This window comes from Netta rufina (genome assembly GCF_964035555.1).
Source record: "Netta rufina genome assembly, chromosome: 1".
Lineage (NCBI taxonomy): Eukaryota > Metazoa > Chordata > Aves > Anseriformes > Anatidae > Netta > Netta rufina.
Genome location: NC_140123.1, coordinates 199,758,509 through 199,772,887, shown reverse-complemented (window position 1 = coordinate 199,772,887; position 14,379 = coordinate 199,758,509). Strand labels below are relative to the sequence as shown.

The window sequence follows — 14,379 nt, the reverse complement described above, 5'->3', positions numbered from 1 at the left end:
GTGGGAAATGCAGTAGGACCCAAGGGAAATGATGGCGATGGGCACTCCGTGGGCCTTCCCAGCTGGATGCAGGACAGAGCTGCCAGCAGACCCCGGGCTGTCTCTTATTTCATGATTACACAGCGATGGCTAAAAGGAGAAGACCCCTTTCCTGCCTCACCCACCCCGGGGTCTGGCTCATTATCCCCCACTATGTCATTTAAAACCTCGGAGGATAATTTGAAAAATATGAGGCCATTTGCTAACCAGGGGAAGAATAATCACACGCGTCGGTGTAATGGACTTAAATGCAGATGTCATTATGGCCAGGGTCTCATGCTAAATGAGCGTTTGGAGCAGCTCAGGCTGCAGAGCTCCTTTTCTGTTGCAGCCCTCTTTGCTAACAGCTATAGGTGAGCAGTTTACGCACTGACATCTAAAGCAGGCAGCGGTTAAATAGCTGGCCTGTTAAGTCATCAGCCAGGAATGAAAATTGGAGACAGCAAAAAGCCCCGTTTACATCCTCTTTGCATTAATTTTGGTTCTGGTGCCGTGCTCTGTCCCCTGTGCTTGTGCCACGCTGCGCTCCCCTTGCTCTGCACCAGCAATCGGGGTGTGGGGGACGGGATGCAGCAAGAGACCTGTGTCGACTCCTGCCTCGTTGCACAGAAACTACAAACCCTGGAGGTGAATGTGATTGCAGAAAGACGGAAAACCATGAGATATTTGCTCATTCCTGTGCTTCCCCTTCTCCAGGTACAAAAACCCAAGTGATCTGCTTTGGAATACATTGGGCTCCAGCTGTTTTCCAGGCTCCACATCTGGGAATCTCTGCAAACCACTGTGTGCTCCAGCATCAACACAGAGAAGGAAAGGCCTGACAAGACCACAAAAGAAGCAGCCAGCTCAATCTATTTTGCAAATGGCTTCACCCTGAAAAGTCCCGGGGAGTTTAGCTGGCCAGGGAAGTGCAGCTGTGCACAAAAAGGCTGTTGCTGCTCCTCTTGGCCTGGAGCGATGGGGTTCTCTGCCCCAGGTGTGAGCTGAGAGCCCCTCTCCCTCAGCCACCAGGGGATTTCTCCTCTCTCCTGAGCTCAAGCCTGGCTCTCTGAGTGCTCCGTGATCCTCTCTGCTTGCTTCGCTGGTGACAGCAGATCACACCCACGGGTGTAAGGAATAAACGCACAAATTGCAATGAAAATGGAAGCGGTGCCTGCACGGCTTTGACCCAGCTGGAGGAGCTCTGTGTGGGCACTGCCGTAGCTGTTGCTCCCTGATCCAAATGAGGTACAAATCTTACACTGACAGCATCCATCATTTTTTGCATAGCACCCACCGCGCCGTCTCAATGCTTCCCCAAATTAGACAAGACAACGCTGCCAGCGTCAACACACTCAAAACGTGGCTGCAGCCAGCACGTTTTGTGCATACTGATTTCCTTCCCCCTCAGGTGGCCGAGTGCGGAGGAAAAACAACTTCGCCCCTTTTCTAAGCACAGCCCGCTTATACAAACATATTCCCCGTTAAGCAGAAAAAGGGGAATAATGTTATGGGACCCGAGAGCCAGGCTGCTATTAAGACGTGTGCGTAATGGATGGCTCAGCTCGGAGCTGTGCGCTAAGTAGCAGAGCCCCATTAGTTCCCTTCCTCAAGCAGAGGTCACTTTTCACACGAGTAAATCTTCCGACTGGACACAAGTTTCTCGTGTCTCTAAAGAGGCTCCGAGGAGCTCAGCCTCCCCGCAGGCGATTTATTACACCTTCCTCCCAGTGAACGGAGCAGGGGGCCAGCCCGAGGAGGCGGCAGTAAATTGTCTGCGGGGAGCCTTGTCCTCCAGCACAAACAAGGGCTGAGCGGCTGTATTTATATCCTACGGCTGGGTGGGAGGAGGGGGGTCGCAGGGTTGTCGGCTTTTGAGATCTCCCCCCTTTGCTTGCACACCGACCAGCCTGAAGAGTGCTTCACAAAGAGATCTGGGTTCTGGCACTGCTTCGCCGGGGTTTTTTGGGGCTCCTGGGAAGCCCCGAAAGCAGCCTGGTTGGGCTGGGTTGGTTACGCAGATTTCATGTTCCGATTTTTGCTGTTTTTACAGTATCCCAGCAGTGCGTGGAGCTGGAGAAATGCAAGTGAGAAACTCAAATGCTCTTTGTCTCCACTTATACATAGCATAAACTGTCCGGGAGCTCAGAGTTACCATCTCTGTGCTGGTAAAGAGAGAAGGAGCTCAAAGAGGTGAGAGCAAGGCACAGGGATGAGCACGGAGCACCCCAAGGTGCTGAACATCGCAGGGCACTTCTCTGAACTCTCCTGGGATGATGAAGTCCCGTGGCAAAGGGGGGTCCAGCAGTGCCCTCCTTGCCGAGGAGCAAGGCGGTGGAGTGCCACAAACCCCTCTCCGGTGAGGAAGACCATGGGTGGAGAAGCACAGCCCGTTACGTGCGAGACAAATAAATTGCTCTGGTTAATTTAGTGTGGTTCTGTTCGTCTCTCCCTGCCCCAGCAGGCTGCTGTCATCACCACCCCCTAATCTAATTTCCCGGAGACAGGCGAAGCCGACTGGAAGGGAATGGCACACACACGCCGTGGCGTGCTGGGATCGTGGTGTGAGTGGTTTGGGCAAAGTGCAGGTGGCGTGCTGTGAAACCGCACCCCGGTTGTGTCCTCTGGGCAGCGGGGGAGGCAGCAATGAACCTCTGCAGCAAGTTATCAGCAAGTCTATCCCCGTGAACAATTGATACTGGCAGCCACCTTCTTCCTTCCTTCCAGGGCTGGCTGTTTCCAAGTGATCTAGAGCTCCTTTTCTTTTTTTTTTCGAATGGGATGCTGGTTTAAAAAATGGGTATAAAGGAGTGTGAAGAACTAAAATAGCCCGAGGCCTCATTAGCAGCTGAAATCTGGTCCAATTCTGTTCAGGTAGCCAGGCAAAGCTCTGCCTCTACACGGATCTACAGGGAATGTCTTCTCAGCCCTGGCTGGGCCAACTGGCTTTGAAAGAATCCAAATTTATAGGCTGCACATAAAGCACACAGAGGGGATTGATCAGGTGAAAAGAGGAAGCTACGGTGTGTGTCCTACTTCTGAGCAGGGGTCTGGGATCAGAGGAAGGAGGCAGCTCTTTCAGCCTGCCACTTCCAAAGTAAGTCGTCGAGAATCAGGTCAGATGAATTGTTCCTGAAAAGTGCCTGCTTCATTCCAGTGATTGCACGGAGAGGCTGCGGTAATTAGCCCCGACACAGAGCAATCTACGTGGAAAACATCTCGGGTTTGGTGTGCTGAGTCCCGTCCCACCTCAGACGTGTGTCCCACCTGGCTGAGACCAGGGCCACAAGCGGTGCACACCCAGCTACGTTCCTAAAGAAAGCATCGACACACATGAGCTGTGCACCCCGTGTTTCAGTGCTGGCCTCCTATTTAGGGCCACTTCGTTCCGTAGTAACTGTGGCAACCTGGCAGAGGGTCTGGCCTCAATATTGAGCCCTGAGATATTGAGCCCTGAGCCCCTGCAGCTCTCCTGCTGACTTCAGCCTAGCCGCTGCATGTGAACAAGTGCCAGACCTTGCTGGACACAGGCATTCCTCTGGGGGGACACCACGGGGCCATAGAGACAAACCCTGCCCCACGGCGTATTTGAGTATTGAGGATTTATTTCACATTCTTTTTTTCAGTGCCTTTCTGTAAGAAAAGCCTTTCCACGTGGGGGATGCTCTGATTCAGCGTGACGACTTCTGCAGCGTGCTGTCACCGTTTGGCTGGTGGAGCTGCCCTGAGAACGGGCGTGCTCGTTCCTGGGAGAAGATCCACCGCTGAAGTGAATGTTATTTGCTGAGCTTGTTCATATAAATTAACAGCAGGACAAACACCCAGGAGATAAAGAGATCAGGCTCATGCTGGTGGTTCCCTAGCTAAGGATCACTAATCCCACCAGGCCATTGTTTGAGGAGGAGAATTCACTGCAAAGCTGGGCCAGCTTTGCTTTCCGTGAACAAACAGCCTGTCTGCGCTCTGGTCCTCCCTCACTTCAGGGATTTACACAAAGGGAGTGACTTTGCCTTTTTTTTCCCTGCCTATGTGAACGAGAGCTGAATGCTCCCTTCCCTGCTGAAAGCAGAAAGGCATTTACCCGACCCCCTGCCAGCTGTTTTCCTCTGACCTCCTCGCTGCCTTGCTCTCCACACTTTCCTTAGGTTCCTGCCTTTTGCTGTGCAGCTCGTGTTGTCAGATACAATTTCACTGTCCTCTTCTGGTCTCAAAACAGCCAAGCAATCCTTCCTTCCCCTCTGTCCTTCGCTTCTCCTGGACTTCAGCCGTGACTCTCATCCGCCTTGGTTTATCTGCTCTGTAAACCCTCGGAGGCAGGCAGTGAGTTTCCCCCACTACCGAGTGGCCAGGACTTTAGGAAGCCACCCAAGAAGCGACTTCAAAGACGAGAACTAACATCGCCAGACGTCCCACCTCCCCTCAGAGACACGGGACTCTCCCTCTCACTGTCGTGCGTGGCTTTAGCGCTGTTTAAGTGGCTGTTGGCAAAGAGTCTCATAAAATAATATTGCACAAGAACCGCCACGGGGCTGTTCACAGCTGCCCAAGCAATTCTGATCTCTTCTGAGATACCTACGTTGTTCTCAGTGGAAAGCTCCAGAGGTGACAACCTAAAGACAGAGGTTGCAGTTAGTTCTGCATGTGTCCAGGTGCCGTAACCATTCCCTCTGAACTAATGCTAAGGACGTCCCTATAAATTCCTCCTTCTTTGATTTTTGGTCTCTGATTACAGAAGAGAGTAACGACACGGGACGTCACTGCTCAACAACGTCACACCCCAAGGAAATGTAGGGCAAAAGACAAAGCTTCAATGATGCTGCAGAGATTTGAATAAAGGAGGAGGATTTCACGCTGTAAAGCTTGTGAAATTTCCTATCTGCAGCGTCCTTCTTCCAAGAAAACTTTGCTTAAAAAGTCATGCTTCCCTACGTGTAAACGCACATTTAGAGCATATGGGTGGCTCTGGAAGCCCCTGTGCACCTCTAGGCTACCAAAATACAGCCCCGCCTATGGGCAGGTCTCTTCACAACCCTTCCTTCAGCCCTTGCATTAGTTCCCAAGCCTGAACTCATGCCGCTGGGTAACAGACGCGTGGGGTCTCGCCAACTTCTGCCAGCTGCCTGGAGACAGTTTCTCCTCCAGTTGCTTGCGGCTCAGCTCAGATTTGGGGATGGACACGGGAACTTGCTACACGCTGGGAAGCTTTTTCAGTGTCTTTCTAGCATCTGACATCCACATGGCAACTGAAATCACAGTCAGTTAATGCCCATTCCTAACTCATGAGGCATCTGGCCTTCCAGCCCATTCCAAAACGTGTGACAATCCAGTCATTGCTATCAAAAATAAGAGTTTAAGTCCAAACTTGGTGTGTTTTTTCACACTCTTTTCAGCCACCGAATGCTGACTTTTCCCCCATGGGTTTCCCCTATGGATTACGATTCCGGAACAGGAGAGTTCACTCAGTTACTAACTGTTGAATGGATCCGTACTTCTAAAATGTCTCTTGGCTAAGATCCTGCTAGAATGACTTGTCTCCACTCTGCTGCCAACTCTCATAAAACAATACAGATGGCAATATTTATGCTCGTTGAGTGGTCTTTGAAATGAATATGAGCAGCTTTCACTGGCTCCACTCCTGAAATCTGCACTTAGCTCTTGCTCAGTCAGAGATTTCCTTGCTTTCCACGGGATCCCTGCCCCTCCACAGACTCCTCAATTTGGCCCCTAGGTAAGACACTCAATAAATGGGTGCCTGTGGTGTTTGTTTATTTGTTTTGTTTTGTTTATTTGTTTGAATTTGCCCAACACTCTCATATTTCTGCAGAAAAGCACCAACAGCTTTATGTGGTTCTAAGCACAGGTGGGTCTGGATCGCATACGCTGGAAATATTCAGCTCTGGATCTATCCTTACGGTTTGAAGTACCCAAAATGTAATAGAGCAACCTCTTCTCGTGGCAGAGAGCAGGCCAGTTCTGGAGTCATGGGGCTGTGTGCAGCCTTGATCTGTCCTAAGATAAATCCACCACTAAAGACGGGGACGTAACCGAACAAAGAGGCTCTTTGGAGAATCCTCCCTCGTAATTGAAGTTAAATGAATGACAATCACCGCGCGGGGAAAAAAAGCTGCACTCAGGGGAAGAAACTCCAAAGTAAGTCTTCATTTTTTATGGGTACTATGAAATGAATGAGGGTGATGTCAGATGTAATCTAACACTGGAGCGGAAAGGCTAACAGAAGACGACACAGTTACACTGCACTGCCTAGCTCTAGACATGAACTGTGCATTAAAAGTAAGTCAACCCCCCCCCAACTTAATTTCCTACATATGCCAGCCCAACCCCCAGCCTCTCTCGGGTTGTTTTAGGGCTGCAAGAGCAAATTTGTCTTCTCAGAAAGTATCTCCCTTGGAGGCAAAGATGCTGTGTGCACAAGAGCACCGACTGCTTTCTAGCATCTCCTAACAGCTGCTGCAAAATTCATAGGTGAAGAGAAATTCTCCCAAACTGGTAAATTCTTCATTAAAATCCTTCTAGTCTGGTTGAATCCAGTCTATGAATATGTTATATGCACATGCGGAAGCCAATTGGTTGCCAGAAATTGCCACCATTTGATATTTTCAGATAACCCATTGCACCATGGCGTGGTTGAGCCCAGAAGGTAAGTACAGGTCATACTGGGATTAATTTAGCCCCTGACATAATAACGCACAGTCCGGGCACAATCCAGGGGAAATGGATGGATGGCAAGCGAGGAAAAGAGTGCTCTCCAGGCAGGTGGCTCCTAGGGAATGAGCTGTAATTCGTGGGAAGGGTTTGCTGTCATGCACTTACCTGACACAAAAATATAAAACGACTGGTCCTGACTTCTTGGGGAAGTCATGCTCCAGCACCCTGCGGTCCAGCTGCAGCCAGTTCAAGTGTCCCCTGGAGAGAGAAGAGAGAGAGAGAGCTGTGAGCCCAGCGCCTGCATTGAGGTCGGAGGTGCTCCAAAAGATGAAGCCAAGTGCGTGCTGTTTGCCCTCGGCCCCTGCGTGCTGTTTGAAACACGCACAGCAAATGTTTGAGGAGCGGGGGCGATATCAGCCCGGCAACATTTCAGCCTGGGAATCGAGCAGCGAAAGTTCAATCCATCAAGGGGGGCAAGCTGGCAGCCCCAAACGTTATGAGCTTCACCTTTTTTATTGCCACCCCCTGGAACAATTGTGTGGTTGAAAGTCTGTCAAGATTTTCATTAGAAATCCTGGTTGTTAAGAGTTTCCACAAAGCCTGCAATATTTCACTCGAGGCTCAGCCTGACTGTTTACAGCCTCGGACAGTTTATTTACCACCCACATGCTTGCAGTAGCCTCGCTGGGCTTGCCCAGCCTTTTGCTTTTCCTCCTTCAGAGAGCTCCTGAGAAACAGCTGCTCCCTGAAACGCTGCAGCCCCAATCCCCACACGCTGCTCTTCTCCAGCCTCGATGGTACCTGTCCGCTGTTATTTTCCCCTGCAATTTACCCGGCGGTGCCTTGCAGCTGGAAGCTTTCCTGGGCAGCAGCTCTGTTCTTTGTCACGTTCCACGAGCGGCGTTTTATAAACACCACGATTTGTATTACGGGGGCACAAACCACTCCCCAGCTGAGAAAAAGGCCCCGTTAAATTAGGGGCTGTGGAAATACAGAGGGTGAAATTCAGGCTCCCCCTGAAGTCAGCAGGAATTTTGCCGCTGCCTTCAGTGATGCAAGGGCTGCATCCTGTGAGCATTTTGCGATTGATTTCAGGCAGAGCAGATTTCACCCAGAGGGAGAGGCAGCCCGTGCCTTCAGCACTCTGCTGTCTAGACAAGCAAGGGGAGAGAGAATTGAAGTGATTTTTTTTTTTCTTATTGTATTTTATTTTTGGGGTGGGGGGGAATCGTGCAGCAAATAAAGCAGGAAATGGATTTCAGATGTCCTGAGCTCCCTTCCAGTGTCTATTCACCAGCTCACGCTAATCCTCGAGATTAATTCTTCACGCCACCAAAAAAGAAGAAGAATAAAAGCTTGCTTTGAAAAAAAAAAAAAAAAGTGTTAATTTAAGTTCTAGGGTTGCCACAAGCCTCAACAATGTACTCTGTCAGCAAACACACTCGGCTTTCACAAGTGCCTGCCCATTACTCCTTAGCAGCGCATGTACTTTGGGCAACCGAGAAACTCCCTTGGCAATTAAGCAACAACAGCTCTTTAGCAATTTAACCAGATTTGTAGCTCCCTTTCCGTTCTAGAAAAATAAATAAAGGGGAAAGGAGTGATTTCAGGACGCTTTGAATCGCCTGGGTTCAGTCTGAGTTTCCAGACGGCTGCCCTGGCTTGCAGCGATGCAGATGAGGGTGGGCAGATTTCTTGCCCCATGCTTTATATACTCATCAAGTATGTAGTTTCATAAAGTTTATCTCTGGGATATTTTAACGTTTAGAAGGCTTTTTCTCTAGATAAATCTTATAAATAGTTTTTATATACATATATATGTATTTTCTCTAGATAAAAGGCAGCTTGAGCAGTGTAGGAGCGCACACAAACCTACTCGCAGCCTGGCTACTGAAAAGCTGTGCCAAGGCCATGCTGTAGATTTGCAATCCCAGCTAATCGATGTCTCTGCTGCCAGCAGGTCTGCCCAGCCTGGGACAGTGCTGCACAAAGGTGCTGCCCAGGATCGGGGTGAGGATGGCCCCGGTAATGGGGCTGGGTGTATGGGCTGGCTGCATCCCTCTTCTTGAAACCCAGTCTTTTTCCTGCTTACCACTTTTTTTTTTTTTTTTTTTTTTTTTTTTTTTTTTTTTTTTGTGGCCTGAACTCCTATTATGTTTCTTTTAAGGAGAATCAGAAAAGCTGAAATTAACCGTGAAGGTCATAGCACGCACGGGGCTTGAAACTAGACACACTCCCCCTTTCCTAGCCACATTTATCCGTGTAGGGCAGAGTGTGAAGCACTGTCAGAGCACGGCAAAGTCACACTAAGCCTGGCATCTTATCCTGAACCTGTCCATCTGCATTTGTGCCACCAAAGCAGCAGCCACTAGTGGCTGACGGCGTTACGCACGGGCTCCGACCAAGACCGATTTGTTGACAAAGGACTTGTTGTCTGCATCTATGTTTGTCCAACAGGAATGTCTGGGTTTGCCAAACACATACAATGAGGTGTTGAGAAGCCACGGTGCACAAAACACTAAGCAATTTCAAGGTATTTTACATTTTGAAGACTTGCTCTTTTCATTCTCACTGCCTTTTACCCCAAGAGACAGATTGATACCATCAAAAAAAGAAATACCTGCATGTGTGTGTGCATACCAGGTTACACGGCCATGCTGCACACATTGTGGGTATGGATAACGCTCGTGCTAAGTGCCCACCGAGTTTTGGGTTGGAGAGTTGCATTGCTCTCATCTGCACGGAGCTTAAATCCAAAGCTCCTTCAGAGGAGGAAGGTCACTTAAATCACTGCCAGGAGCTAACTGCTCACTGTACTCCATTTCCACTTACAAGCTTTCATCGCTGAGGGCTCCTACGCTGCAGATTGTCACCTAACCCTTTGTTTTCTAGCATCCATGTGTGGCACGTACAGAACAGCAGCCCTGAGCAGTCCCTGGCATCCGCCCGTGAACGCGGTTTATCGGGGAGCCGAGCTCCAGTGCTGTTATACCACAAAACGCTTTGCTCTGGAAGCTGTCGTGCTGTCTTCAGCAGAACTATTCATGGAGCACAATCCCACGTAGGACAGAGAAGAGTTAGGGCATACAACCCTAGGCATGTAGTAATCCCGACAGTATTCGCGGACCAATTTAGGCAGCCTGCACTGGGATCCTATTCGTACGTGCCTGTGTCTAGCTGTGTTTCCTTCACAGTTCAATTTAGAGGCCCAAAGTAGCTTTTGTTTCATTATCTCAATTGATTTGCTCATTGAGGTATTTACATCAGTGTACTCGCGAATAATGGTGCAAACAGTTTTGGGTGACCTATGTGGCAGCTGGCTATTGGAAGCCAGCTCATTTTTCTCTGCTGGTTGTGCTCATCTTGGCAGTTAAACTGGTGTGTCAATAGCCAAAACATCACTGCCTTTAGAAACAGGAACTGGGTCCATTTAGGTTACAGACCAAGTATGGATTTTGGTGCCCAGCTTTCGCATCGTCATTTGCAAGCAGCGGTTTCTGTTTTCTTTTATCAGGGCTTTCAGAAAAGAGTGGCGCATCAATACTTTGCCTCCAGGTGGATCTGTTTACACAGATTTCCTGGTTAGTGTCCACTTTTCTGGGAAGTGGGTCCACATTGATTTGTGTTATAAAGATACTTGGGCCAATAAACCAACTCACGCCCCTTCAGCGTCAGACTCACTGAGTTGAATGGACATTGAGACAGACCAAATCAAGTAACAGAAACCATAAACGCTATTTTACATTTTCATCAATCACTGCAGAAACAAACGAACAAAAAACCCCACCCATAAGCTCACAGATTTTCTCATTTAAGGTCTTCATCCTTCAACAGAAATGTTTTTGAAAGGGTTGCAAAGCTCAGGGAGATATCTGAGTCCCTAGCTCTGGCTCTGCTACATGGCTGGAGGGTGCAAATAGGTTTGTCCCCCAGTTCCTGGAGATGAGGCTATTCCTAGGAAGCCTGGTGCCCTGTTCTCCCTCTTATACTCTTCCCTTGCTGTCCCATGAGCCATAGGATCTTGGGATGAGCAAGGGCTCTGTCATTCCCTTATCATGTTAGTGCAGCCTCTAGCACAACTGTAACACAAACAGTTAGGGCCCCAGCCCCTTGCAGTTTTTATCTTTTATATTATGAAGCTAAAGGAGCTGCTCTGCAGGATCTGCTGTGATGAAGGCAGGACAGGCATCAGCAAAAGGACGCGGACCAGCTTTTGGCTGGGTGCATGGAGAGGGGGAGCAGTGGGATACAAAAGTTGGTAATTCCCCATGGAGCAGGTGACTCCTGTTTAAGGACAAGCAAAGGACACAGAAAACCCATGTGTGGCCCCAAACAGAAGCGGAATCCTGACCACTTTCTCTCCATGAATGCTGCAAGGGCCGGTGCTAAGGGAGAGGGCGGCTAGTGCAGATTCATGCTCAGCTGAACCCGTTCCCCATTCCTTTTCACTCTTAATCAACCACCAAATAGATCTGCTGGCTTCCCATGAAGCTTGGCCCCACGTGCTATGCAAGGACACCCTTTTGACCCGCGCTCTCCCTCAGTTAATGGCTCACACCATAAAGCGTTCCTATGATCACTAAAAAAGGAGGCGTTATTTTTTCCTCCGTAATAGGCTGACAATCTAATTTTAGTCACAGTGAGCGTGGTAACGACCCTATATTATCACAAGAAACTATTAAGTCGCCAACGCAAAGGTTGTTCCTATTGATTTTCTTCTCAGGTTGTCATGATAGAGCGCAACTAATGAATGGAAATCCCCAGTCCAAATCATTTCTAAATAAATTACTCTTATGGAGCTTTTACTCTTAAATAGAAGAATTGATTTAATACTTTAGTGGCTTTTCTTCTTCCTAAACTTGCAATTTAGCCAACCCCAGATTACATTTATGAACCCAGCCTGTCCTGTTTCAGCTGCTTATGGGCACCTTTCGGGGAAGGCACATGAAAGCTCAGCAGAACGGTATCAGCAGGGGGAAGGAAACCCCTGAGGGGCTGTGTCACAGAATTAGCAGCTTGCTCTTTGCCTTTCTGGCCCGTATCAGTTATAGAGCTGTGTACGGTGCTCTGCAAACACATGATAAGAGACTGTTTTTTTTCCCTGGTTTTGAAGAAAATAATTCTTTTCACTTCCATTTCGCATTACAGGTTGGGATCTGAGGTGCAGGCAGACCAGTTTACTTCCTGAAGGTGACATGGGGCATCCATCTGCAAGACCCAGTCCAACACCCCAGCTATCATTTTTTTTTTAATGCTGCGTTCAGTCAAATAAAGTTGGCTGTTTGTGTCAACTCTGCTAAAAGCTTTTTACAATTGAGGAGGGCATATTAGGCAAATATTATTTTTGTAAAGGTTGCTGCCACAGCAGTGAGGAAGCCTCAGTGTAAGGGTGAGAGTCACGGCGGGGCAGCAGACGGGCTGCAGGCCAAGCTTTATATTAGCTGGCATATACCAACCCGCTGCTGGATTGGGCTGGCTGGATTTAATGAGGGTGTTCCCAAAGCTTTCATCTGGGCTGGCTGAGCATCTGCTAAAATATGTTGTGCTTCATCTTGACCACAGGTTGGGAAGGTGACCAAGAGAGAGGATGCCTCAGGCTCTGCCATCCTGTCTGGTCAGTGTGCATCCATCTGCATCTGCTGCTCATCTTTGAGCTAGGCCTTGACAGCTGCTGTCAGCCTCTCCTGCTTCTTCCCATTGCTAACCCAGATCCTTGTTCACGCTGTTCTGTGTTAAACCTGGAGGCCCCTGGAGAGGCCGGACTCTGCCTTGTTCCCGACACCTCCTCGTTAGCTTGCCTTGCACTCTCAGGGGAGCCCTGTGCCCACTCCTCTCAGCTGAGAGCTGGGCCTTGCTCAGCTGCTCCGTGTTTTGCAGTCTGACATGTTTCTTGCTTTTCAAGAAAATTTCCATCTCTTAGTCTGATTGGGCTTCCCTGCACCCCTCAGGCAGCGCCCACTGAGTAACTCACTGTCTCCAGTAAGAAATAACATGCTGGTGAAACCATTTTCTCCCCCTGCTTTATAAGTTGTCAGCATCTCCTGCTGCTCCTCCTTTGAGGGCCAGTCTCATTGATGTGTGTTGGGTTGGAGATCTCCTACAAGGCTGAGCCTTGCAGAAAAATGGGACAGATTCTGGGATCTCCTGTGATTCAGGTCCTGCTTCTGCACCTGTCTGACACCGAGCATCCCTTCACCCTGTGAGTTTTGTCCTGAGATGGCCTCAGGCAGGTGCTTGCCAAAGGAACTGTCCCTAGAGGGGCAATCACGGCTCAGCTCAGTGTGGGTATGTCTGTGCAATCATTCAGCAGCTTCTCATTACCCGATCCCAAATCATTATTCCAGCAGATAATTTCCATTTCTCTGCCACTTCTGCAGGGGAGTGGAGCTGGCTCATGAGAGCCGTGCTGCTGACTCAGCTGTCCCCAAAACCCATCACTGGCTTTGCACTCTTGTCTTTTAAGATGATATAAGTGTGTGGGGCTTCCTTCTGATTCATCTTATAGAAAAACCTACTGAAAACTAGGGTGGGATTGGGTGGATGGAGTTACAGGACAGAAATGTGGTGCTGAGGAAAGTCTACAGAGAGAAAACAGAGAGCTGGAAAAAGAAACAGGGGCTGTGCAGGGACTGGGAGGTCACAGTCGAGGACTAATCATAGCATTTGCCAAACATTTAATGTTTACCCAGTGCTAATTTTATACATGCCTTTTAAACAAGGGGTATAAATGTCCTATCGTGAGAGAAAAACTCAAGTTTTATGGTGAACACAGGACTCTGGGAGCTGGGGTTGAAGGTGAGCAGCCAGCATTGCCTGAGGTGCCTGCAGTGGCAGAGGCCTGCTCTTTGGTTCAGCTCAGCCGTAAGGCTCTTGTGTGATTCCTGGCAAGGTCAAATCCTCTTTTATTTATTTATTTATTTTTAATGGAAATTTTATATTTATAAATATTTTTCCTTCATGTTAAATTTAGCAATCCTTTCCTTTCTCATGCTTTCATCTTCCCATTTTTAAGACATTCTAATCTAGGATCTAAAACATCAGATTTTTATTTTATTTTATTTTATTATTATTATTATTTTAACTTGAAATAAATTAGCATTACCTTTAAACCTGCTTAACACTTTAACTGAAAGGTTTTGCCAGTCTGACAACATCTTGGAACTAGCGAGTGGATCTTAAGTTCAGAAGAGCTTAAGCTAACATTTTTCCAGTGAGAAAAACACGGGATGAGGAAGGGATTTTTTCTGTCCCTGTACACTTGCAGCAATGCTGAACATGTTGTGAGAGGCCTCCAGCCTTCAGAATGAGAGGCTATACAGGTCAGACTCAGATGTGGGACACGTCTGGGGGACACATCAGTGGGATGTCCACTCCGTAGACATTGATCTAGATGTTGGTCTTGGGATACAGAGGTCTTCTACACTGGTCATTTTGGACAACACTCCCCTGGATTTCCTATGATCTAACAGACTCCTCTTAGGTCTTTGATTCCTTGCACTTACGTTTCATCTGTGAATGCAATTCCAAAGTATTCTTTCTCCTTCAGGTTGAAATGAGATGCCACCAAGTCAAGCAGCTCCTTGGCCAAAAGCTTTGGCTGGAAAACAAGAATGAAAGAAAGTGATTAACAGAGAGAAATTTGGGGTAATGATACTGTGCTTCTGGATGGACATGCCGTCCTTGAAGGTGCTCCAC

General features: G+C 48.5%; 1 protein-coding gene across 2 annotated transcripts in view; it reads right to left on the bottom strand.

Annotated features, from left to right (window-relative positions):
* Positions 1–14,379, bottom strand: part of FRMD4A (FERM domain containing 4A) — a gene marked incomplete at both ends in the record, with an annotated part of 344,634 nt that overhangs the window by 70,397 nt on the left and 259,858 nt on the right. For both annotated transcript variants that reach the window (XM_084306545.1, XM_084306544.1), the window contains 2 exons: positions 6,850–6,942; positions 14,187–14,281. In XM_084306545.1, the coding sequence (XP_084162671.1) occupies positions 6,850–6,942; positions 14,187–14,281 (188 nt within the window). The remainder of the gene's footprint in view (positions 1–6,849; positions 6,943–14,186; positions 14,282–14,379) is intronic.